General features: G+C 45.0%; 1 protein-coding gene across 1 annotated transcript; it reads left to right on the top strand.

The window, feature by feature from the left end:
• Nucleotides 1-13430: 13430 nt before the first annotated feature.
• LOC116966223 lies at nt 13431-26829 on the top strand. Its single transcript, XM_033012369.1, has 6 exons — nt 13431-13575; nt 21572-21671; nt 22524-22853; nt 24554-24823; nt 26698-26745; nt 26780-26829. The coding sequence occupies exons 2-6, from the start codon at nt 21575-21577 to the stop codon at nt 26827-26829; spliced, it is 795 nt and encodes a 264-aa protein (XP_032868260.1). The 5' UTR covers nt 13431-13575; nt 21572-21574.
• Nucleotides 26830-27704: the final 875 nt, after the last annotated feature.

Below are 27704 nucleotides of genomic sequence, written 5' to 3'. Positions count from 1 at the left end.
GTGTGTGTGTGTGTGTGTGTGTGTGTGACTGTGTGTGTGTGTGTGTGTGTGTGTGAGTGAGCCCGTGTGAGTGAGCCCGTGTGAGTGAGCCTGTGTGAGTGAGTGTGTGTAGGTGAGTGGGTGAATCTGTGTGCGAGTCTGTGTGTGTGTGTGTGTCTGTGTGTGTGTCTGTGTTTGCATGAGTGTGCGTGAGAGTGCGTGTGTGTCTGAGTCCGTGCGTGTCTGAGTGCGCGCGTGCGTGTCTAAGTGCGCGCGTGTCTCAGTGCGCGCGTGTCTGAGTGCGTGTGTGTCTGAGAGTGTGTGTGTGTGTGTGTGTGTGTGTGTGTGTGTGTGTGTATATAGGGGGGTTGCACACAAGGTCACCGGGTCAAAGGGCATGACGCATGGAGCCGCTCTATACATCTGGAGGACATCGCAGCTTCCAGTATATGTTGTTAATACATGAAACGCATAACTTTCCTACCGGTTAAAAACCGCCAAAACGTTGAATGTTTGCACTGTAAATAATTGTGGAAGTCGGGGTAACCGTGAGAGACATCTATCCTTCTTCAGAATTCCAAAAGTGAAGCGAAATGAAGGTAAAGAGAAGCGAGAGCTGAAGGAACAACAACAGCTAAAGTGCTTGGCGAACATTGGCCGTGCAGATATCGAGATTACAAATATTGGGAATTATTGCCTTTGCTCACTGCATTTCATCAACAGCGAGGCATTATTTGTGTTATTTCTTGGTTCCTTTGGTATCTAAAAAGTTTCAGAAGTGATAAATCTGGCTGTAAAATTTTTAAACCGCCATTGGTTCTGAAGTGGGTTTGTACATGCAAAAGGTAAATGTTTCTGAAGCTAAATGTATCGTTAAAAAAATCTCCAGACATATGAGTGATGTGTAGAAAGGTTTTCTATCATTATGCTATGGAGATGTATATTTTGGCAAATAATAAAATGGCCTGACAGCTTAAACACCCACTGTCTTTCAATAGGATATTGTCAATTTGCTGAGATTGATTATGTCCAATTAACAATTAACAATGATGCCATTCCTTGGCTTGCATCTGAGTAAAATGTAATTCAAAACCCATGGCCTACCATCGGACTGGAGCGGCGTTTCGTGTTGGGAACGGCCGGGACTACAGCTTCGGCGGCAGCACAGCGCTGGGACACCATCATGGAGCGGGCGATGCCTTACCGGGTCGCCGTGCGGTGAGCTCTGGAGTGCTGTGGCTGCCGACTCCAACATCCGAGGAGCTGCGGTCTGCGGAGCGTCCAACCGCGGGTGGGCGGCGCTGGATTTAAAACACCGCGGAGTCTGGGATCTGTTGCCGAGATCACCAGAGTCGGAGCTCCAGCCAGCGCGGCCTGTCGACTTCAGGTACCTCGGTCTCCAGGGAGGGAGTGGCCGCTCCAGACATTTCCAAGCCGCTGAGGAGTGTTCACCAGACGCCGGAGTTCCAGCTTCCCGGCAAGAGTCCTGAAAACATCGGACTGGCTACGGAGGCCACAAATCAGCCCCGACCTCGGGTGATTCACAGAGGACGAGGACTTAACTTTTTGATGCCTTTCCCCAAAGTGGAAAACGTTGATTCTGTTGTGAGGGGACGTTCATGTTGAATTCTATAATGTGTTGTCATTTTTTCTTATTTTTAATTTTTTCTATGGATGTACAGAAACTTAATTATTTATTTTATGTAAAGCACTTTGGTTTCAACGCAAGTTGATTTAAACGTGCTATATAAATAAAATGTACTTACTTACGTTTGGTTTGTGATTTTGTTTCTCACACCCGCCCGAAACCACCCTCACCCGCCCGAAACCACCCTCACCCGCCCGAAACCACCCTCACCCGCCCGAAACCACCCACACCCGCCCGAAACCACCCTCACCCGCCCGACGCGTCACCTGTCGCCAAGGGGAGGAAGCGGAGGCGCCGATTGGTCGACTTCACCCCCCCCCCCCCCCAGCATCACCTGTTGCCAGGGAGAAGGCAGGACGCCGATTGGACGCGACTGTAGCGTCACCTGTTGCCGGGGGGGTTTACTAATGTAAACCTCCTCTGGACCCTCTCTCTCCAGAACCAGCTCATCCTTCCTCACATATGGGTTGGGCCCTAAACTGGACAATGACTCCAAATGCAGCTTCTCCATTCACTAACTCAACCCTCCGGATTTAGAAACATCTTCTTACATTAGAAGAATATAATATAAGGGAATATTAGACTATATTAAAATGGAAAAGGCAGACTCTTTATTTTTGTGGTCAACACTCCCACCCAGTGGCGACCCCCCGCAATTACAAGCCCAGTTATTCTGTGGTCAACACTCCCACCCAGTGGCGACCCCCCGCAATTACAAGCCCAGTTATTCTGTGGTCAACACTCCCACCCAGTGGCGCCACCCGCAATTACAAGCCCAGTTATTCTGTGGTCACTTTGACATTTTTTCCACATCTGTTTGTTCACAGAAATCAGGATATTTTCTGAATCATCTGCATACTTACTAACCCATTTTACCACACCATCATCCATATCATTGATGTACTTGACAAACAACAGTGGACACAACACAGATCCCTGTGGCATCCCACTAGTCACCTGCCTCCAACCTGACAAACAACCATCCACCATTACTCTCTGGCATCTCCCATTCAGCCACTGTTGAATCCATCTTGCTACTCCACCATTAATACACAACCATTGAACCTTCTTAAGCAACCTTCCATGAGGAACCTTGTCAAAGGCCTTACTGAAGTCCATATATACAACATCCACTGCTTTACCCTCATCCATTTCCCAAGTAACCTCATTCAAAAAATTCAAGAAGATTAGTCAAACATGACCTTCCAGGCACAAATCCATGTTGACTGTTCCTAATCAGACCCTGTTTATCCAGATGCTTATATATATTATCTCTAAGTATCCTTTCCATTAATTTGCCCACCACTGACGTCAAACTAACAGGTCTATAATTGCAAGGTTTACTCTTAGACCCCTTTTTAAACAATGGAACAACATGCGCAGTACGCCAATCCTCCGGTACTATTCCCGTTTCTAATGACATTTGAAATATTTCAGTCATAGCCCCTGCTATTTCTACACTAACTTCCCTCAATGTCGTAGGGAATATCCTGTCAGGACCTGGAGACTTATCCACTTTTATATTTCTCAAAAGTGTCAGTACTTCCTCTTCTTTGAATCTCATAGTTTCCATAGCTACTCTACTTGTTTCCCTTACCTCACATAATTCAATATCCTTCTCCTTGGTGAATACCGAAGAAAATAAATTGTTCAATATCTCCCCCATCTCTTTTGGCTCTGCAGATAGCTGTCCACTCTGACTCTCTAATGGACCAATTTTATCCCTCGTTATCCTTTTGCTATTAATATAGCTGTAGAAACCCTTTGGATTTACTTTCACCTTACTTGCCAAAGCAACCTCATATCTTCTTTTAGCTTTTCTAATTTCTTTCTTAAGATTCTTTTTACATTCTTTATACTCCTCAAGCACCTCATTTACTCCATGCTGCCTATAATTATTGTAGATCTCTCTCTTTTTCCGAACCAAGTGTCCAATTTCTCTTGAAAACCATGGCTCTTTCCAATTTTTACTATTTCCTTTCAACCGAACAGGGACATAAAGATTCTGTACTCTTAAAATGTCACCTTTAAATGTCCTCCATTTCTCTTCCACATCATTCCCATAAAACAAACTGTCCCAATTTACTCCTTTTAAATCCTTTCGCACCTCCTCAAAGTTAGCCTTTCGCCAATCAAAAATCTCAACCCTAGGTCCAGTTCTGACCCTCTCCATAATTATATTGAAACTAATGGTATTGTGATCACTGGTCCCGAACTGTTCCCCAACGCATACCTCTGCCACCTGACCCGTCTCATTTCCTAACAGGAGGTCCAGCACCACCCCTTCTCTAGTAGATACCTCTATGTATTGCTGCAAAAAACTATCCTGCACACATTTTTCAAACTCCAACTCATCCAGCCCATTTACAGAATGTGTTTCCCAGTCTATGTGTGGAAAATTGAAATCTCTCACAATCACTACCTTGTGCTTACTACTAATATCTGCATTCTCCTTACATATTTGCTCTTCCAATTCTCGCTCCCCATGTGGTGGTCTATAATACACCCCTATAAGTGTTGCTACCCCTTTCCCATTTCTCAGTTCCACCCAAATAGCTTCCCTAGACGAGCCCTCTAATCTATCCTGCCAAACCACTGCTGTAATATCTTCCCTGACTAGCAATGCAACACCTCCACCTCTTGCCCCTCCAATTCTATCACACCTGAAGCAACGAAATCCTGGAATATTTAGTTTCCAATCACAGCCCTCTTGCAACCATGTTTCACTGATCGCCACAACATCATACTTCCAGGTGTCTATCCAGACTCTAAGTTCATCCACCTTTCTTACAATGCTCCTAGTATTAAAATATACACATTTAAGAAACCCACCCTCTCTTATTCTCTGTTTATTGTCTTTTTCTTCTCTCTCCCCTACATTTTGGGTCAGAGTGCTACCATTCTCTGCCTCCTGCCTCACACACTGACTGCTAGCTTTCCCAATTTGAGTCCCTCCCCCCAACCATACTAGTTTAGTCTTCTTTCAGGACCTCTTCTCTTTTTTTACCGATGTCGTTGGTACCTATATGTACCACAACCTCAGGCTCCTCTCCCTCCCATTTCAGGATTTCTTGGACACGTTCAGACACATCCCTGACCCTGGCACCAGGGAGGCAAACTACCATCCGGGTCTCCTGTCTGCGTCCACATAATCGCCTATCCGACCCCCTGACTATAGAGTCCCCTATTACAATTACCCTCCTCTTCTTTGCCTTACCCTTCTGAGCAACAGGACCGGTCTTTGTGCCAGAGGCCCGGCCGCTGTCGCTGCCCCCAGGTAGGCTGTCTCCCCCACCCTTACTCAAACATGAGTACTTATTTTCAAGGTGTACAGCCACCGGGGTACTCACCAGTCCCTGCCTCTGCCCGTTGCCCTACCTAACTGTGACCCAGTTTTCTGTCTCCCGTGGTCTTGGAGTGACCACCTCCCTGTAACTCCTTTCTATGACCTCCTCGCTCTCCCTGAGCAGACAGAGGTCATTGAGTTGCTGTTCCAGGTTCCTAACACGGTCCCTTAGGAGCCCCATCTCGACGCACCTGGCGCAGATGTGGACGTCTGGAGGGCACTCAGACTCCACTCCCTCCCTCCCTCCCTCCCTCTCTCCACTCTCTCTGTCTCTCTCTGACAGAAGCAATTCTGTTCCTCAGATGTTATTAATACATTTTAGGTATGTACTTTTGTAGCAAACTTAACTACCTAGGCATATACTTTTAATTTCTATTGCACATGAGATTTATTTTGTTATAATTTAGCTGTTTAGCTCAGACCTGTGGCCTTGGTTTAATACATTTTGGGGTAATGCTTTTATAATTTTTACTTAATTCAATGGAATTTTAATTTTGTCCTGGTCCTTTCTGTCATTTTGTTTTCTTTTAGCATAATGAATTATGGTTTTTATTTCAAGAATAAACATTTATAAAAAAGCCACAACCTTTAGACTCAAAACTTTATGGACATGGGTTGAAAAGGCAGCCTGATGATTCATGTGGTTCTTATGAAATGTCAACTTGTGTAATGTCATCACAGCAGATTTAGAATTATTTTACCGAGGGGTCGGGGTCGGATGTTTTTGGAACGACTCCACAGCCCCGTTTATTCCGCTCCCCTGTGTGTTTATAACATTATTTACCCCAGTTTTACCCCAGACCGGGTTTATTCTGCTCCCCTGTGTGTTTATAACATTATTCACCGCAGTTTTACCGCAGACCGGGTTTATTCTGCTCCCCTGTGTGTTTATAACATTATTCACCTCGGTTTTACCGCAGACCCGGTTTATTCAAGATCCAAGAGAGTTTATTGTCACGTGTCCCAGATAGGACAATGAAATTCTTGCTTTGCTTCAGCACAACAGAATATAGACGGCATGAATACAGAACAGATCAGTGTGTCCATATACCATTGTATATATACACACATCAATAAATAAAACAGATAAAGTACAAATAAACTGATAATGGGCTATTAATGTTCAGAGGTTTTTTTGAGTTGAGTTCAATAGCCTGATGGTTGTGGGGCTGTTTGTGTATTTTGTTCCCCTGTGTGTTTATAACATTATTTACCCCAGTTTTACCCCAGACTGGGTTTATTTCGATCCCCTGTGTGCTTATAACATTATTTACTGTCACTATATGTCATGTTGTTACTTGTGGGCGGAGCACCAAGGCAAATTCCTTGTATGTGAATAATTGGCCAATAAACGTACTTATTTACCCCAGATTTACCCCAGACCGGGTGTATTCCGCTCCCCTGTGCGTTTATAACATTATTTATCCCAGATTTACAGGGTTTATTCTGCTCCCCTGTGTGTTTATAACATTATTTACCCCAGTTTTACCCCAGACCGCGTTTATTCCGCTCCCAGTGCGTTTATAACATTATTTACCCCAGATTTACCCCAGACCGTGTTTATTCCACTCCCCTGTGTGTTTATAACATTATTTACCCCACATTTACTGGGTTTACTCCCCCAGACGTATTGTTTATTTGGTGATTTATTGATTATTTACAGAGAGGGGGGGGTTAAGAGCCAGAGAGAGGGAGATAGATGTTTATAACGTGTTTTATCTCAGGACGCTGCTCCAGGCGGTGAGTTTATATTATGGACCCCAGTTTTATTCCCCCAGACGTGTAGTTTATGTAGAGATTGACCTCTGCTCTCTCTCTCTCCCCCAGATTTACCGGGTTTATTTATTTCGCTGATTCCGCTGCTCATTTATTTATTTATTTATTTGTAACCTCGGTTATTGACCTGAGTGAATAAGACAGAGGGTGGAGGCTGGTTTATTTATAACCAGTCTTCACACACACGCACACACACACACACACACACACACACACACACACACACACACAAACACACACACAGACACACACACACACACACACACACACACACACACACGCACGCACGCACGCACGTACTGTACTGTAGATTATGTGCTGATATTAACAACATTGACCACAGACAGTTCCCGCTCATTTAAAACATTATTCACCTCACTAATTCCCCCACACACAGTGTTCTGTACTGGACTACACTACACTGTATTATAACTGTATTTATGTGGTGATATTGACAATATTGACCCCACAGACTATACTGTACACTACACTGTACTGTACTAATATATATATTAACCCCCCACACACACATTGTTCTGTACTACACTGTACTGGACTGTAACTGCACTATATTTATATATATTGACAATATTGACCAGACAGTTCCCGCTCATTTACAACATCATTTACCCCAGTAATTTCTCAACACACACACATAGAGTTCTGTACTAGACTACACTACACTACACTGTAACTGTACTATATATTTATATTTATTGACCACAGACACACACATATCCCGCTCATTTACAACATTATTTACCTCAGCTCCGTCTGTCTAGTTTATTGACTATACTGTATTTATGTGGTCATTGACCCATATTGACCACACACACGTGTACTAGACTACACTATATTAACAATATTGACCCCACACACACACAGTGTTCTGTACTGGACTGTACTACACGTGCACTATACTACACTACACTATAACGATATATATTTACAATATTAACAATATTGACCCCACACACACACACGTGTACTACACTACACTACACTACACTGTAACTATATATTTATATTTATTGACCACAGACACACACATTTCCAGCTCATTTACAACATTATTTATGTGGTCATTGACCTCACACACGTGAACTGTACTGTGTATATATATATATATATATCCACCATTTTGACCCCACACACACACGTGTACTATACTATACTATACGTGTATACACTACACTGTAACTGTTCTGTACTGTACTACACTGTAACTATAACTATATATTTACACTAGACTAAACTACAAAGACAATTCCCGCTCATTTACACCATTCTTTACCTCAGCTCCGTCCGTCTAGTTTATTGACTTCACATACAGTGTTCTGTACTGCACCACACGTGTACTACTGCACTGTAACTGCACTATATATGACTACACTACACTACACTACACTATACTACACTACACTACACTACACTATATATCTACACTACACTAGACAAAGACAATTCCCGTTGATTTACAACATTATTTACCTCAGTAATTTCTCCATTCTGTACATTATATGGTGATATTGACCCATATTGACCCCCCACACACACAGTGTTCTACACTAAACTACACTACACTGTAACTATATTTACACTATACTAGACATTATTTACCTCAGCTCTGTGTGTGTGTGTGTGGTCTACACTAGACTGTAGCTGTACTATATTGACCACACACACAGTGTTCTGTACTGTACTACACTAGACCACACTACACTATATCTACACTACACTATATTTATACTATAACTACAACTAAAACTACACGATATCTAGACAATATTATTTACCTCAACTCTGTCCGTCCGCGGGGAACCGTCGCTTCTTCTCCGCCGCCATTTTGACGCGGTCGATGGGGCGGGCGGAAGAACGGCCATCTTGGTGAGGTCCACAAAATTGCTGGGGAAACTCAGCGGGTGCAGCTAAGGAAATAGGCGACGTTTCGGGCCGAAACCCTTCTTCAGACCGGTGAGGTCGCCCGCCGGCGGCCATCTTGGTGAGGTCGCCCGCCGGCGGCCATCTTGGTGAGGTCGTCCGCCGGCGGCCATCTTGGTGAGGTCGTCCGCCGGCGGCCATCTTGGTGAGGTCGCCCGCTGGCGGCCATCTTGGTGAGGTCGTCCGCCGGCGGCCATCTTGGTGAGGTCCTCAGCCGGCGGCCATCTTGGTGAGGGGGTTGTGTTGAAGAAGGAACTGCAGATGCTGGAAAATGGAAGGTTGTTTCAGCCCCGAGACGATCCACAGAAGCTGCTGCTGCTGCGCCCGCACCGTGTAAATCAAAGATCCTATAGCGGAACTCTGCTCTAGGATCTTTGGTCTAAATATGGGGTTGACGGTGGCCATCTTGGTGAGGGCAGGTGAGGTCGACGGCCATCTTGATGAGGGCAGGTGAGGTCGGCGGCCATCTTGGTGAGGGCAGATCATTCAGAGCAATGGTCAAAGCTGCAGGAAGAGCTGTTGCAATTTAACCACAATGATTCATCTATTCTCACCTGTGGGCTGTTTCACTTCCTGTTTTTTATCTGACTAAATTTCACAATGTGTAAATAAACATCAGAATGGTGAAGGACAAAGACAACATCAAACTATCCCAAAACCTATTGAAACTTGCAAAAGGGAATCAGGGGTGGATTATTTGTCACTTTGAGCCTGTTCAATCATTCAAAACATTCTCATATTCCAATTCTCTCCCGATAAATGTTGATGCATTTTATATCAAATAAATCTATCCCCTACTGAACAAGATTCAGTGACCTGCCATCTACCATTTTCTGTGGAGTGAATTTCAATGGCTCACCATATTCACAATGAAGAAATGTCTCAGCCCTAAATGTTTCACCCCTTATCTTGAGTCCAAAACCCGTTGTTCCAGATCCTACAGTCACTGGAAATATCTTTATGTATCGAGTCTGTCTAGCTCTGCTTTGAATGTTGTTTAATTTAGAGAGGTCATGTTTAAGTCTTCCAGACTCCAGTGACTACTGGCTCAGTCAGCTCCTCCTCTCCTTACACATTAGTCCTGCCATTCCAGGAATCAGTCTGGTCAGCCTTGGCTGCATTACATGTGTGGCTGAAAAACCCTTTCTCCGGTAAGGAGAGCACAAAGACATGTTTGGAGAGACATGGGCCAGGGACAGCCAATTGTGATGGGGTCAGTTGGACATCTTGGTCAGCAGTTGGGTTGATGTGTCTATTTCCATGCTCTACAGCTCTATGACTCTCTGCTGCATCTGTGTATATTTGACAAGTAACTCAACTGACTGACATCACCTGGAAACCTCTTTGCATCCTCTTTGCTTCTCCTATTTACTCTCAGTTTCATGTCATCAAACTTAGAAACATTAAATTTGTTTCCTTGTCAATACCATTGATGAACATTGAAAATAACAGACTCAAGAACTGGCTTGATGCTGGATCATTCATCACCACCTGCCACCCTAACAAAGTCTCCTCTCTGTTTCCTGTCTGCCAAATAATTTTCAATTCATGCCTGTTTAACATTGCCTAATCCACATGTTTAAACATTCAAAGACCTTCTGAAAATTGGACACATCGACTTGTTCTCCCTGAAACAAACAACAACAATCTGCTGGAGGGACTCAGTGGGTCAGGCAGCATCTGTCGAGGTAAATGTACAGATGACCCTGTGTATCGTGACCCTTCTTCAGTTGCGAATGGTCATCTGTCCATTTACTTCCACAGATGATTCCTGATCCACAAATTCCCTCCAGCAGTTTGCTCTTTGCTGGTGTTTCCAGAATCTACAAACTCTTGTGTCTCCACATCTTCTCCCTTATCTATTCTACACGGTACATCACCATCATCTCCAATAGATTTGTTTGCCATGATTTCACTTACATACATTCAAAAATACATTGTCTTATCGCATAAATTATTTTAAATATCCAAACACTGTTTTGGAACCTGGAAACACAAAACCAGGTTGGAGAATGAAATATGTTTTAATGAATAAAGAGCAGCATTTACTAGAAAGAAACACCATTATTTTATTTTTTAATCAGTGGGAAGAAGCAACAATAAATTTAAAAATTACGCTTTTTGGTCAAGACACCAACAATACAATAGTTAGTTACTATCCTTATAATAAATACATCCTCAACACACATGCCCCATGTTCTGTTCTCATGTATTTAAAAACATTACATAAATAGAATTATACGGAATTACTTTTAAATGTAAAGGGTAAAGAGAGATAACGTCAGCGTAAAAGAGGAAGGATCTGTGTTAGGCCCTGGAGGGAGTTGAGGGAGTACAGAGAAGGTTCACCAGACTGATTCCTGGGATGGCAGGACTTACATATGAAGAAAGACTGGATAGACTCGGCTTGTACTCGCTAGAATTTAGAAGATTGAGGGGGGATCTTATAGAAACTTACAAAATTCTTAAGGGGTTGGACAGGCTAGATGAAGAAAGATTATTCCCGATGTTGGGGAAATCCAGAACCAGGGGCCACACACAGTTTAAGGATAAGGGGGAAATCTTTTAGGACCGAGAAGAGAAAAACATTTTTTTTCACACACAGAGAATGGTGAATCTGTGGAATTCTCTGCCACGGAAAGTAGTTGAGGCCACAGATCATTGGCGATATTTAAGAGGGAGTTAGATGTGGTCCTTGTGGCTAAAGGGATCAGGGGGTATGGAGAGAAGGCAGGTACAGGATACTGAGTTGGATGATCAGCCATGATCATATTGAATGGTGAATGGTGCAGGCTCGAATGGCCGAATGGCCTCTACTCCTGCACCTATTGTCTTTGTTTCTATGTTTAGAATGTGAGAGGGACGGACAGTGTGGGGTGGACGGGGAGATGAGATGAATTACGAAGAGAAAGATTCAGGAACTGGGGGAAAATATCTGAAACAGAGGCTGAGCAGCAATAAAAATGAATTGTATTTCTCTGCAGAATTCACACAATATGGGGGAAATGAGTTGTTAACCCGGATTAAGGAAGGAGCCTGATTAGATTTCCTGTCACAATGAGGACGACACTAACTCCTGAGCTGATGATGAGCTGCACGTTGTGATTCCCTCCAGATGTTTTGCTGATAAATCTATGTTTTTGGATGTGGGCCTCAGTGTTTAGGCTTCCAGTTTTAACCCATGAGGATGTGACCATCCTTATTCCACCACTGATGGATGTGTTTAGTAAATGATGTAAATGATAGGAGTAGGCCCCACAAATAACGAAGGATCAGCAATGTATTTCCAAGTTATCATGGTGACTAACTGGGTCAATTTGTGCCACTCCACTAACATGACCAAACAATTCTGGGTATGGATTGTGTTTGCATATTGTGGATATATTTTCTAGCATCGATGTAGTCATCAATGTAATGGGGATAGAGTTCGGGGATAGGGCCAGTGTACACCTGGAACACAATGTATCTCTCGTGTCTATATCTCTAGGCTGTGAAGATCTTGGTGCAACTCTGTGAGGTTGGGCTTGGAGAACACCAAATGAAAGAGGGAAAAACTAGTGATTGTGAAAATGTTTGCTGGAGGTTCTACCTTGAGTGAAATTCAGAACTGAGGAGAAATTTGCTCTCAATATTGGACTTACTTTGACAAATTGTAGTAGTTTGATGATCATATGCTGCTGATTGGTGACCTCCTAAGTCCAACCTCCACCATGATCTGATGCAATGAATATTAGTTTGAACTATCGGACCAACTACAGCATGAACAGGCAAGAATATTCACCGTTCCATTTATTACAAAACAACAGATTTTGTCATTTGTCATTATCATAGACATTTCAAACATCACACAGTCACCTGCTTGAATATGTGTTACTGGAAACTATTCTAACTTCAGTTGTGAATAGCATTAATTATACTTGTCTTTCTCCAGGCTGGTTAGCATTCTGCAAAAGCTTTTCTCTTTACCTCACGAACGTGACACTGAACTAAACTGAATTGAACTGGAAGGGTCGTGATTTATTCCCAGAGGTTGTGAAGGTCTTGGTGCAAACTGTGCCGTTTGATTTGGAGAAAACTGGAAGTTGCAGAAGAAATTGGATGATGATGAGGCTGGTGACTGGTGGGTTTACCTTGTGTGAAACTCAGGAGATAATTTCACACAATATTGGAATAACTGAATAAATACAGCATTTTATTATCACTAGCGTGTACAAGCCCTTAACAATCTTATATGTTTCAATGAGATGCCCTCTCATCCTTCTAAACTCCAGAGTGTACAAGCCCAGCCGCTCCATTCTCTCAGCATATGACAGTCCTGCCATCCCGGGAATTAACCTGGTGAACCTACGCTGGGCTCCCTCAATAGCAAGAATGTCCTTCCTCAAATTAGGGGACCAAAACTGTACACAATACTCCAGGTGTGGTCTCACTAGGGCTCTGTACAACTGCAGAAGGACCTCTTTGCTCCTATATTGATTCCTCTTGTTATAAAGGCCAACGTGCCATTGGCTTTCTTCACTGCCTGCTGTACCTGCATGCTTACTTTCATAGACTGATGTACAAGGACCCCCATATCCCGTTGTACTTCCCCTTTTCCCCCTTCCCATTTAGAAAGATGAGGTTCCATATCTCAACGCATCCAATGCATGTTTGAGCTCAGTAAATTCCCATTTTCCTTTGCCGAATAAGGTTTGACAAGATGGGTTTTACACTGACTCAAACACTTTCAACAGAAGTGATGTCTAAACCCTGAGCAGGAGAGGAAGAGGAAGGTCCTGCAGGTTCATAAGACACAGCGTGAGACTGGGGAAGTCAGTGTGTCACCGTGCTTGGAGCTTTGCTGCCCAGTCTCTGGACTCGTTCACCATCAGTCTCTTCCCACAAGGTAGGCGACCTTACTACAGGTTCACTTCAGGTAAAGGTGTGGTTTAAATGGGATCTAGAAACGGAACTCTGTGTTCAATACTTTCTTTTTTTAATTTATTCATTTTTTACATATAATTTTATTTATTAGTAGTGTACATTACAATAATATGTACATGTACATCAATGATCTGGATGAAGGTGTGGTAAATTGGATTAATAAGTATGCAGATGATACCAAGATAGGGGGTGTTGTGGATAATGAAGAGGATTTCCAAAGTCTACAGAGTGATTTAGGCCAGTTGGAAGAGTGGGCTGAAAGATGGCAGATGGAGTTTAATGCTGATAAATGCGAGGTGCTACACCTTGGCAGGACAAATCAAAATAGGACGTACATGGTAAATGGTAGGGAATTGAAGAATACAGTTGAACAGAGGGATCTGGGAATAACCGTGCATAGTTCCTTGAAGGTGGAATCTCATATAGATAGGGTGGTAAAGAAAGCTTTTGGTGTGCTACCCTTTATAAATCAGAGCATTGAGTATAGAAGCTGGGATGTAATGTTAAAATTGTACAAGGCATTGGTGAGACCAAATCTGGAGTATGGTGTACAATTTTGGTCGCCCAATTATGGGAAGGATGTCAACAAAATAGAGAGAGTACAGAGGAGATTTAGTAGAATGTTGCCTGGGTTTCAACAACTAAGTTACAGAGAAAGGTTGAACAAGTTAGGTCTTTATTCTCTGGAGCGCAGAAGGTTAAAGGGGGACTTGATAGAGGTCTTTAAAATGATGAGAGGGATAGACAGAGTTGACTATCAGCTTTTCCCACTGAGAGTAGGGAAGATTCAAACAAGAGGACATGACTTGAGAATTAAGGGACAGAAGTTTAGGGGTAACATGAGGGGGAACTTCTTTACTCAGAGAGTGGTAGCTGTGTGGAATGAGCTTCCAGTGGAAGTGGTGGAGGCAGGTTCGTTGGTATCATTTAAAAATAAATTGGATAGGCATATGGATGAGAAGGGAATGGAGGGTTATGGTATGAGTGCAGGCAGGTGGGACTAAGGGAAAAAAGTTGTTCGGCACGGACTTGTAGGGCCGAGATGGCCTGTTTCCGTGCTGTAATTGTTATATGGTTATATGGTTATATGGTTATAAGCCAAAAATAACATAATACATTTCCTGTACCACTTTATATTTTAAACTTTGAAAAGAAGAAAAGTAAAGAGAGTTAAATAGGATAGTAAGTGTGTGAAAGAGTGATCAAAAGAGACCATTAGACATGAAAAGTTCGAAAAAGAGTTAAGAAGCAAGCCATAGAAAAAGAAAAAGAGAAAAAGAAAACAGAAGATATATTAAAAGTTAATAAAAAGAGCTAAAAGGGATAAACCAACTTTCTATTTTTCCTCCCCCCTCACCAGGTCCTGAAACCATTTATTTTCAGAATTCTGTTGCACCTTATACTTGTAGTAAGTCGATAAATGGAGACCAAATCATTTGGAAATGGTCTGGTTTGCCTGCTAGAAGGAATCTCATATCTTCCAGGTGTAACGTTTCGAACATATTTGAAATCCACATATTTATTGTTGGTGTTGGGGCATTTTTGCAGAATTTAAGTATGAGTTTTTTTCCCATTATTAAACCGTAATTAAGTCGGCTCTTTTGGGACGCAGTTAGCTCAAGGCTGCCTTCCATGGTTCCAAAAATAATCAATTCTGCGTTCGGTTTCAGTTTTATTTTAAATAATTTTGTAAATATTTCAAAAGTTTCATTCCAATATGTTTGGATTTTTCTACAAAAAACAAAGGAATGTGCTATAGTTGCTTCATGGGATAGACATTTATCACAGATGGGGGAGACATTTGGAAAAAGTTTACTTAATTTAGTTTTTGGGTAATATAGTCTATGTAAGGTTTTAAATTTCTAACATGTGATATTCCACTCCTACAGCCATTTATTAGACTGTACCAGTCTGTTCTGCTTTAGATTTTACATAGAAACGTAATGAATAATGAAGAGAGACACAAAATGCTGGAGTAACTCAGCGGGACAGGCAGCATCTGGAGAGAAAGAATGGGTGAGGTTTTGTGTCGAGACCCTTCTTCAGATCCAGACTTCTTTGACCCGAAACGTCACCCATTCCTTCTCTCCAGAGATGCTGCCTGTCCCACCCAGTTACTTTAGTGTCTATACTCGGTATAAAGCAGCATCTGCAGTTCCTTCCAACACTAAACTTTATCAAATGTATTTCTGTCTCCATTATTTCCACTAGAAACTTAATGAAGCTAAATGATCAGCATCTGCCATTTTACCCATTTGGGCTTTCTGGTCAATCTAATGTATCCATGCTCATGCGGATTTTATTTTTCCCATTTCTCCGGCAATCCTCTGGGACTGATTGAGGATGTTCAACGTCCTCGCCGTTCTGTTGCCCGCTCGCTCAATTAATTGACTGACTAGTGAGGTACAAATGAGATAAAACCATTCTACCGAGAAGCAGGAAGGAAGTGGGTCAAGAATGAAACTGTCGACGTACAGATGAGTCGTTTCAGTCAAGGCAAAGCGACTGAATGTGGTTGTGAAATCCCAGATGACAGCAGTGATAATATTCCAGTGGCAGATTCCACAGAGGAATGGTCCTTCCCCGTGTAATTGTGTGCGGTTAATTCTCAAATGATCCTGGCCAAGGGTTTTCAAAGTGGCTGTGTTCAATACAACACTTGCCAACTAGCTATTCACTGCAGCATTTCCTTTGCAAATGTAATGCAAACATTTCCTTAGTGGCCCAGTTCTGTTCAAGATCACACGATGATCAAACATTCTTCATTATGATTTTACACATCATCACCACTTCAAATGGTGACATTTGTTTTAGAGAAATGCAAGGTGGTTATGTGGGTTATTCTCAGAGGCTGTGAAGGTCTTGGTGCACTCTGTGATGTTGAACTTGGAGAACACTGCAAGGTGGTTATGTGGGTTATTCTCAGAGCTGTGAAGGTCTTGGTGCACTCTGTGATGTTGAACTTGGAGAACACTGCAAGGTGATTATTGAATTGAATTGCCTTTTATTTGTCATCCAGACCGAAGTCTGAACGAAATTTAAGCAGTCATTACATATAATACAATACAATAAAAAACAACAATAAACACATATTAACATCCACCACAGTGAGTCCACCCAACATCTCCTCACTGTGATGGAGGCAAAAGTCTTAGGGCTGCAGTCTCTTCCCTCCTCTTCTCCTTCTGCGCTGAGGCGATACCCCCCGGGCGATGTTAAAACCTGTCCTGCGGCTCAAACACCGCGGCCCGGGGTAGTCGAAGCTGCCGCTCACCAGACCTGCTGACGCAGCCGCTGGCCCGCGGCCGAACCCCCGGTCTCAGGCCACCGCCACCAGAACTGCCGTCCCAGCCCCCGGAGCGTCGTTCCAGCCCCGAGCCGGATCGCCCTCACGTGAGTACTGCCACCGTCTCAGCCTCGCGCCAGGCCGCCGCTCCTCCCTCGCGCCAGGCCGCCCCGACCGGGCACCGCTCCTCCCTCAAGCTGGGCCGCCCCGACCGGGCGCCGCTCCTCCCTCAGGCTGGGCCGCCCCGACCGGGCGCCGCTCCTCCCTCAAGCTGGGAACGTAGTACCTCCCCGAGCTCGGCTACTCCGACGGGAGCACCGTTCCTTCCTCGGGCCGGCCGTCACAGCCCCTCACGAAAGCCCTGTTCCAGCCCCGAGCCGGGCCGCCCTCACGGGAGCGAGCTCAGTGCGAGTCCTGGCGGGCTCTGCCTCCTGAGCCTCGAGGTCGCCAGCTCCGCCACTAGGCCTCAGCGCAGACGGAGGCAGAGAAGGGGAATACGACAAAAAAGTCGCATTCCCCCGCAGGGAGAGACAGCAAGCCCCGTTTCAACCCCCCCCCCCCAAAACACAAACTAAAAACCAAAACTAGACTAACCAAAACGAAAATAAACAAACCAAAAAACACAAAACTAACAGGACTGCCGGAGAGCCGCTGCAGCCAGAGCCGCGCCGCCACTATGTGGGTTATTTACAGAGGCTGTGATGGTCTTGGTGCACTCTGTGATGTTGAACTTGGAGAACACTGCAAGATGCAGGAACTATTTGGATGCTAATGAAAATATTGGCTGCAGGTTCCTCCTTGAGTGAAAATAAAAGCTCGGGAGAAAATTTACATTCAATATTGTACTAAGTTTGACAATAATGTATGATCCTGATTCTCAAATGTACCTCATTTGTAACCCCCTAAACCCACCGTGATGTGATACATTTGGATATAGATTTAAACTGCTATAATGGTATATGGACATATAATGTTATATGGACACACTGATCTGTTTTGTTGTCAATGCCAACTATGTTCTGTTGTGCTGAAGCAAACCAAGAATTTCATTGTCCTATCTGAATAGTGATGTGTTATATCTGGACTTTCAGAAGGATTTCGACAAGGTCCCACATAAGAGATTAGTATACAAACTTAAAGCACACGGTATTGGGGGTTCAGTATTGATGTGGATAGAGAACTGGCTGACAGACAGGAAGCAAAGAGTAGGAGTAAACGGGTCCTTTTCACAATGGCAGGCAGTGACTAGTGGGGTACCGCAAGGCCCGGAGCGGGGACTAGTGGGGCAGCGCAAGGCCCGGTGCTGGGACCAGCAGTGACTAGTGGGGCAGCGCAAGGGTCGGTGCGGGGACCAGCAGCGACTAGTGGGGCAGCGCAAGGCCCGGTGCGGGGACCAGCAGTGACTAGTGGGGTACCGCAAGGCTCAGTGCTGGGACCCCAGCTATTTACGATATATATTAATGATTTGGACGAGGGAATTGAATGCAACATCTACAAGTTTGCGGATGACACGAAGCTGGGGGGCAGTGTTAGCTGTGAGGAGGATGCTAGGAGGCTGCAAGGTGACTTGGATAGGCTGGGTGAGTGGGCAAATGCAAGGCAGATGCAGTATAATGTGGATAAATGTGAGGTTATCCACTTTGGTGGCAAAAACAGGAAAGTAGACTATTATCGGAATGGTGGCCGATTAGGAAAGGGAGAGATGCAACGAGACCTGGGTGTCATGGTACACCAGTCATTGAAAGTAGGCATGCAGGTGCAGCAGGCAGTGAAGAAAGCCAATGGTATGTTAGCATTCATAGCAAAAGGATTTGAGTATAGGAGCAGGGAGGTTCTACTGCAGTTGTACAGGGTCTTGGTGAGACCACACCTGGAGTATTGCGTACAGTTTTGGTCTCCTAATCAGAGGAAATACATTCTTGCCATAGAGGGAGTACAGAGAAGGTTCACCAGACTGATTACTGGGATGTCAGGACTTTCATATATTAAGAAAGAGTGGATAGACTCGGCTTGTACTCGCTAGAATTTAGAAGATTGAGGGGGATCTTATAGAAACCTACAAAATTCTTAAGGGGTTGGACAGGCTAGATGCAGGAAGATTGTTCTCGATGTTGGGGAAGTCCAGAAAAAGGGGTCACAGTTTAAGGATAAGGGGGAAATCTTCTAGGTGCGATATGAGTTCCTAGTAGCGGCGCGGCTCTGGCTGCAGCGGCTCTCCGGCAGTCCTGTTTGTTTTGTGTTTTTTGTGTTGTTTATTTTCGTTTTGGTTAGTCTAGTTTTGGTTTTTAGTTTCTGTTTGGGGGGGGGGGGTTGAAACGGGGCTTGCTGTCTCTCCCTGCGGGGGAATGCGGCTTTTTTGTCGTATTCCCCTTCTCTGCCTCCGTCTGCGCTGAGGCCTAGTGGCGGAGCTGGCGACCTCGAGGCTCAGGAGGCAGAGCCCGCCAGGACTCGCACTGAGCTCGCTCCCGTGAGGGCGGCCCGGCTCGGGGCTGGAACAGGGCTTCCGTGAGGGGCTGTGACGCTCCCGTGAGGACGGCCGGCCCGAGGAAGGAACGGTGCTCCCGTCGGAGTGGCCGAGCTCGGGGAGGTACGGCGCTCCCAGCCCGAGGGAGGAGCGGCGCCCGGTCGGGGCGGCCTGGCGCGAGGCTGAGACGGTAACAGTACTCACGTGAGGGCGATCCGGCTCGGGGCTGGAACGATGCTCCGGTGGCTTGGACGGTGTTCTTGCGGTGGTGGCCTGAGTCCGGGGTTCGGCCGCGGGCCAGCGGCTGCGTCGGCGGGACTGGTGGACGGCAGCTTCGACCACCCCGGGCCGCGGTGTTTGAGCCGCGGGACAGTTTTTAACATCGCCCGGGGGGTATCGCCTCAGCGCAGAGGGAGAAGAGGAGGGAAGAGACTGCAGACCTAAGACTTTTGCCTCCATCACAGTGAGGAGATGTTGGGTGGACTCACTGTGGTGGATGTTAATATGTGTTTATTGTTGTTTTTTATTCTATTGTATTGTATGTATGACTGCTTCAATTTCGTTCAGACTTCGGTCTGAATGATAATAAAGGCTATCTAATCTAATCTAATGAGGAAAACATTTTTCACACATAGTGAGTGGTGAATCTGTGGAATTCTCTACCACAGAAGGTAGTTGAGGCCACAGTTCATTGGCTATATTTAAGAGGGAGTTAGTAGTGGCCCTTGTGCCTAAAGGGATCAGGGGGTATGGAGAGAAGGCAGGTACAGGATACTGAGTTGGATGATCAGCCATGATCATATTGAATGGCGGTGCAGACTCGAAGGGCCGAATGGCCTCTACACCTGCACCTATTGTCTATGTTTCTATGTTTCTATCAGGGACACATGACAATAAACTCACTTGAACTTGAGCTAAAGCTCTAACACAGCTGCAAGGCGTGAATATTGACAATGTTCCCTTCGTTACAAAACAGCAGATTCCCTCATTTGCCATTATCTTAGACATTTGCCACCCACTAATAGCATTTAATATAAGGAGGTTCCAAGTCTAAACTTATCCAATATATTTGTGACCTCAGGAAATTCCCGATCTGTTTTGTCCAAATTAGATTTTACAAGATGATTTTTAATCTGACGTAAACATTATCAACACAAATGGTGTGTGAATCCTGAGCTGGATAGAAAGAGGAAGGGTGTTTGCCCTTCCAAAGAAACTGTGTGAGACTGTGAATCTCAGTGTGTCGCCGTGCTTGGAGCTTTGTCACTCAGTCTCTGTACTCGTTCACCATCAGTCTCTTCTCACAAGGTAGGCGACCTCACTGCAGTCTCACTTCATGTCAAAGAGTGGTTTAACAGGTATCCAGAAACTGAACAATGTTGGATGTCCTGTAAACTGTGATATATCACTCATTCAAACATGTTTGTTCCACTTTAGATTTGACAAGGGCATACAAACTTTATTAATTTCGTTTTGTCTCCTTTATTTCCCACAGCTAAATGACCATCATATGCCATTTTCCTACTGGTGTCAATAGACAATAGACAACAGGTGCAGGAGTAGAGGCCATTCGGCCCTTCGAGCCAGCACCGCCATTCAATGTGATCATGGCTGATCATCCACAATCAGTACCCCGTTCCTGCCTTCTCCCCATTTCCCCTGACTCCGCTATCTTTAAGAGCCCTATCTAAGTCTCTCTTGAAAGCATCCAGAGAACCGGCCTCCACTGAGGCAGAGAATTCCACAGACTCACAACTCTCTGTGAGAAAAAGTGTTTCCTCATCTCTGTTTCCTAGTCAATGTAAATTGAATACTTGTGTTCCCGTTTCGCCGGCAAAGTCCTGGGACTGTTTGAGAATATTAAATGTTGCCTTCTCTGTTCATTAACTCACTAGCGAAGTCTGATTTAGTTGAGAACATTTTACCAGTGGTCGGAGGTAATTGAGTCAAACATTAAAAAGGCGGAGTACAGATGAATGATTTGGGACAATAGCGGTTGAATATGGTGGTGAAATCCCAGATTACTGAAGTGACAATATTCCAGCAGCAGAATCCACCAAGTGAATGTATTTTCCCCGTGTAATTGTGTGCGGCCAATTCTAAAATGCCCCAGGGTCAGGAGTTTCAAACTGGCTGTACTCAATACAACATTTGCCAACTACCAATCTACTGATCCTTAATCTAAACCTACACCTTGTTTCCAAACAGAGAATGTACAAAATGATGCCGAGGTCTCTCTGCAACAGTTTGCCAGCTGGTTTGATGTTGGGTTTCTTTGTTTTCCTGCTTCAACCAGTTTCCACACAGAGTAAGTACTTTCTCTTCACCGGTCACAATCACCTTGCATTAATTATCATTGTCCGTGTAAACCCGCACCCTATTGGCAATCTCACTTTCCTCTCCACATCCCTGTATGTGTTGCTGCTTCACAAATCCACACCATCCTTGCTGGACCTCCATTCCACATCCCTGAATGTGTTGCTGCCTCACAAATCCACACCATCCTTGCTGGAGCTCCATTCCACATCCCTGTATGTGTTGCTGCTTCACAAACCCACACCATCCTTGCTGGACCTCCATTTCTGAGTCCATCCCATCAACTCCCTCTCCTTCTCCTCACCCACTCAGCCTCTGCAGCCTTTGACACGGTTGTCCACACTATCCTCCCCAACATCTCCTCACCACAGTCCATGTGGGTGGATCTGCCTTCGACTTATCGATCCAGTCGCAGCCCGAGAACCAGACGCAATGTCTTCACTTCACGCTCCCACAAAGTCCCTTCAAAACCAGGTGTAGTTCCGCCACTAACCCCAACACAACCCCCTATCCCCACCTCCCTCTCACTCACTCACTCACTCACTCACTCACTCACTCACTCACTCACTCACTCACTCACTCACTCACTCACTCACTCACTCACTCACTCACTCACTCACTCACTCACTCACTCACTCATGTGATGAAATATCCCTGCATCAATCAGGCCAGGTTATTCCACACACACATCTCTTCACAAACCGTGACTTCCTCGCTGGGGTTCCCAAGGAAGATCACAACTGTCTGGAATTAAATTCAGTTCAAAATTAATGATTACAGATATGGGGTGGGTGGGGAAAATGCGTTTTAAATGTTAATTCTTCATTGTTCGTATTCGCAACAGAAAACAGAAATCGAATGTATTTCTTGGATAATGGAGATGACATTGTGTTAAACGGACCGGACAATGCTGAGAAAGCCACTGTTATTGTCTGGGAATGGAAACCACACTCAGGGAAGGAAATCGGAAACTTGTCGACTTTTAGAAGAACGGGGAACTATTGGATCAAAGATAACGCCGCTGGCAACTTGTACCCGGAGATGAAAGTGAATACCAGTACCCTTGCTCTAACAATTGATAAACCCACATTTAAATTGGCGGGAATTTTCACTTTGAATCAAACAGAACCGATAAAGCAAATCCTGAAACAATATGAAATATTTGGGATGAAAGGTGAGTGGGTGCGATAAGGATCAATAATGTTGAATTAATCTCTGTAAATATTGTCACCTATAATGAATGATGAGAGATGGCGGTAATTGTGAGACTTCTTCCACCCGGTGAAAAGTCAAACAACTGGGGAAGTGATTTTGTTCATTGATTCTGTAATGATCAGCAGGGATGGGTGATAATAGTTTGATGACTTCACTGGGAACAGCAAATCAATGAATCTAGCCACAGCGAATACCATGGTCTTCTTGCCGGCACACGGTAAGGTGATCGCGGCAAGCAAGGTGGTATGGAACCAATGTGTCCGTGTAGTGGTCCCTGGGTGACACTGCTACTTAATGTTACCCTGTGACCAGGTGGATGGAAGTCCATCCATGACCTGTGGAACATGGGCTCTGCCATAGAGTTCACCTCTTGAGACCAATCAGATACACCTAGAAGGAGTGGAAATAGATGCATATTCAACAGGTTGTGAATATTTGAAACAGAGCATGTGTAAATACAACAATGCCTGTATGTTGCCGGTTCCACCTGCAGTCCCACGGTGAACAGCCGGCATTTAACACAATCATCCCCTCCAAGCTGGTTACCAAACTCGCAGAACTGGGTCTCTGCGCATCCCTCTGCAATTGGATCCTTGACTTCCTCATCCACAGACCACAGTCTGTTCATATTGGTGGAAATGTGTCAGCCTCAATAACAATCAGCACGGGAGCACCTCAAGGCTGCGTGCTCAGCCCCCTGCTGTACTCACTCTATACTCATGACTGTGTAGCCAGTCACAGTGCGAGCTCCATCATCAAGTTCGCTGATGACACCACTGTTGTGGGGCGTATCACTGATGGGGATGAGTCAGATTATAGAAGAGAGATCGAGCAACTGTCCATATGGTGCCAGCACAATAACCTGGCCCTCAACACCAGCAAAACCAAGGTACTGATTGTGGACTTTGGAAGAGGTAGGATGGGGACCCACAGTCCCGTTTATATCAACGGGTCGATGGTGGAAAGGGTCAAGAGCTTCAAATTTCTGGGCGTGCATCTTTCCAAAGATCTCTCCTGGTCCCAGAACACTGATGCAATTATAAAGAAAGCTCATCAGCGCCTCTACTTCCTGAGAAGATTACGGAGAGTTGGTTTGTCAAGGAGGACTCTCTCTAACTTCTACAGGGCACAGTAGAGAGAATGCTGACCGGTTGCATAGTGGCTTGGTTCGACAACTTGAGCGTCCAGGAGCAGAAAAGACTACAAAAAATTGTAAACACTGCCCAGTCCATCATCGGCTCTGACCTCTACACCATCGAGGGGATTTATAGCAGTCGCTGCCTAAAAAGGCTGGCAGTATCATCAAGGACCCACACCATCCTGGCCACACACTCATCTCTCGACTGCCTTCAGGTAGAAGGTACAGGAGCCTGAAATCTGTAACATCCAGGTTCAGGAATAGCAGCTTCCCCACAGCCATCAGACTATTAAACACAACTTCAAACAAACTCTGAACTATAACAGCTTATTGTACTTTATCTGTTTATTTATGTGTGTATATATAAATATTCTATGGTATATGGACACACTGATCTGTTCTGTATTGATGCCTACAATATTCTGTTGTGCTGCAGCAAGCAAGAATGTCATTGTCCTATCTGGGACTAGACTTGTACAAACCACTACTCACTCTGAATCTCATTGATCTGTTTTTCACAGTTGAGGCAAGTCCACGGAGGCCTCTGCTGGGCAGTGACGTTACACTCAGCTGCACCATCTCCAGACTCTCAGATACAGTCAGTCTTCACTGGAGACCCATGGACTCATCCCAGCAGAACAGGAGCAACACTGATCAGATCCGCCTGGATAACACAGTCTATCTGATGGTTCAACACGTTACAGTGGAGGATGGGAAGCTGTATGTGTGTGAAGTGCGGGAAAATGGAAACATTCTTCACACAAGTAACGGAGATTTTACTGTAAACAAGTGTAAGTGTAAACACCTCCCATTGGATATCAAGTAGACACTTGTACCACGGTGCTTCTTGTAATATTATATGTGCGCTCCGTGAAGAACTGTGGCCGTGACCAACTGCTCTCCAGTATAAAATGCTGCAATGATCAGGGAGAAGTTTCCAGAAAGTCTCTGTGTGGAGCAGCTGCCTGCTTGTCTCTGTGTGACAGACACACAGCACAGGAGGGGGATGTCTTGCTGTAACCATTGCTCAGTAAAGTATTTTGTCAGTTTATCTTGTCATCAATGCTCCAGTATCTGAGACTGAGATACAGGGCTCATCTTGTCATCAATGCTCCAATATCTGAGACTGAGATACTGATACAGGGCTCATATTGCCATCAATGCTCCAGTATCTGAGACTGAGATACAGGGCTCATCTTGTCATCAATGCTCCAGTATCTGAGACTGAGACTGAGATACAGGACTCATCTTGCCATCAATGCTCAAGTATCTGAGACTGAGACTGAGATACAGGACTCATCTTGCCATCAATGCTCCAGTATCTGAGACTGAGATACTGATACAGGGCTCATCTTGCCATCAATGCTCCAGTATCTGAGACTGAGATACAGGGCTCATCTTGCCATCAATGCTCCAGTATCTGAGACTGAGATACAGATACAGGACTCATCTTGCCATCAATGCCCCAGTATCTGAGACTGAGATACTGATACAGAACTCATCTTGCCATCAATGCTCCAGTATCTGAGACTGAGATACTGATACAGGACTCACATCAAAGTGTCAGATAGAAAGTGTAGTCACCAGCACTTGCTGCTCACACACATACTGGGGGTCCCGACACACACATCAACACTGAACAACAATCCATCCCCTCTCCCCACACTGACCCTTCTCTCCGAGTCTGGTGTTGCTTGAAGTGATTCCAGCTGCTGCAGACTCGGGCTTGGGATCAGCATTCAGCTGGGAGCAGGACCCGGGAACAGGGAAGGACCGGGAATCAATGGGTGTGAATGGGAGAGGGATGGTGGGAATAATGGGAATGAGCCGATCCACTTGAAGTGCCAACGTGTCCGGGTCAGTCCCCGTGCAGGCATCCTCTGGGATGCTTCTGTCCACAGCCTGAACCTGAACCTGAACCTGAACCTGAACCCGAACCTGAACCTGAACCTCAACCTGAACCTGAACCTGAACCTGAACTTGAACCTGAACCTGAACCTGAACCTGAACCTGAACCCGAACCCGAACCCGAACCCGAACTCGAACCTGAACCCGAACCTGAACCCGAACCCGAACCCGAACACGAACCCGAACCTGAACCCGAACCCGAACCCGAACCTGAACCTGAACCTGAACCTGAACCCGAACCCGAACCCGAACACGAACCCGAACCTGAACCCGAACCTGAACCTGAACCTGAACCTGAACCTGAACCTGAACCCGAACCCGAACCTGAACCCGAACCCGAACCTGAACCTGAACCTGAACCCGAACCTGAACCCGAACCTGAACCTGAACCTGAACCTGAACCTGAACCACCTCCTGCAGACTGACACAGACATTCACCTCCCACACCGCTCTCGGGAGTCTCCGGGAGGTTTCATTCCATCCCAGGACATTCCCGGACAGTCCGGGTGTGGGGGCCAACCTCATGTTGAAATGTAGAGTGGAATATCCAAACTTCACTGCAACTTACTGCCGTACAGCACATTATATTTTATAAAGATCTGATGAGTTTAGTGCGGCATTCATGAAAGATGTTACATTTGAAACTTGATCAGTTGAACAAAACACCACAAATGTTTATAAGAATACGGTTGAGAATCTGTGTATGGCACAGTAACTGTAATACTGAAAGGAGTTATCCTCTGTCTCTCTGATACAGATTTATATAATGGGATATACACACTTTACCGCTCCAGCACCGGTCACAGTGAACTTCACCTGGTTTGTTCTGGGAGTTTTAGCTATTCCCGTGCTCAGTGGTTCTGGACACCTCATCCCCATCAACAGCTGAAAGTAATAGCATCTGCAGCACGTTCTCAGCCCATCATCATCTATGTCAATGGGATCAACTTCGTGAATCGACTGGTGACCTCAGGGAAACACTTCGATGGCAAGGATTTCAATGTGAGGATTGTCCCCGTTGTGTTTAAAGATGCCGGAGTTTACACCTGTCATCTGGAATCAATACGATTTCCCACCATTGATCTAATCACAGTGAAAGGTAGGAGTCAGAATGTTGCCACTGTGTTTACTGATGAACTTATTGTTTAAAATGTAAACAACCTGCTTGTTTCCACAGTCACAGCTGAACCGTCTGATGCAGTGACTGAGGGAGACAACGTTACCCTGACCTGCTCTGTGTCTCACGTCCTTGGGCCAATGAGACTGGTTTGGATCAATGGCGATGGCAAACGTGTTGGAGAAAAGGCACTGACTGGGAAAGAGAAATCACCGAGTCTGGTTATTCAGAAAGCTGAGAGAGGCAGAGGGAACTGGAGATGTGTTTTGTTTGATCAACACCTGCCCCGGCTTTTTGTCCCGTACTATCAGAAGGGCAGTGGTAAGTGATAAGGGTTTGTTCTTCATACTTAGAGTCATGATTGAGTTTTGATGTCGCTTATTGATCCTGACATTTGAGTGGAATATTTTCTTCCAGTTTGAGTTGTCTAACTCTGTTATGATCAATGAATTCTCGAATTTCAAATAACACTTCCTGAACACCACTCCCCCCCCCCCTTCATTGTGCACGCATTTATCCCACCACCCAGTGATCCTATTCTCTTCCCTTCCTCTTTCAACTCATTTCCCACCCCTTCCAATTGCAGAGTTTTCCTTTTATGTTCTTGCTCCACTTCCACCCATATCCCTCCCTCTGTTACTGATCTT

The sequence above is a fragment of the Amblyraja radiata genome, chromosome 36 (genome assembly GCF_010909765.2).
Source record: "Amblyraja radiata isolate CabotCenter1 chromosome 36, sAmbRad1.1.pri, whole genome shotgun sequence".
In the NCBI taxonomy this organism is placed as follows: Eukaryota; Metazoa; Chordata; class Chondrichthyes; order Rajiformes; family Rajidae; genus Amblyraja; species Amblyraja radiata.
The sequence above is the reverse complement of the archived record's forward strand: the minus strand, read 5'-3'. Positions and strand labels throughout refer to the sequence as shown.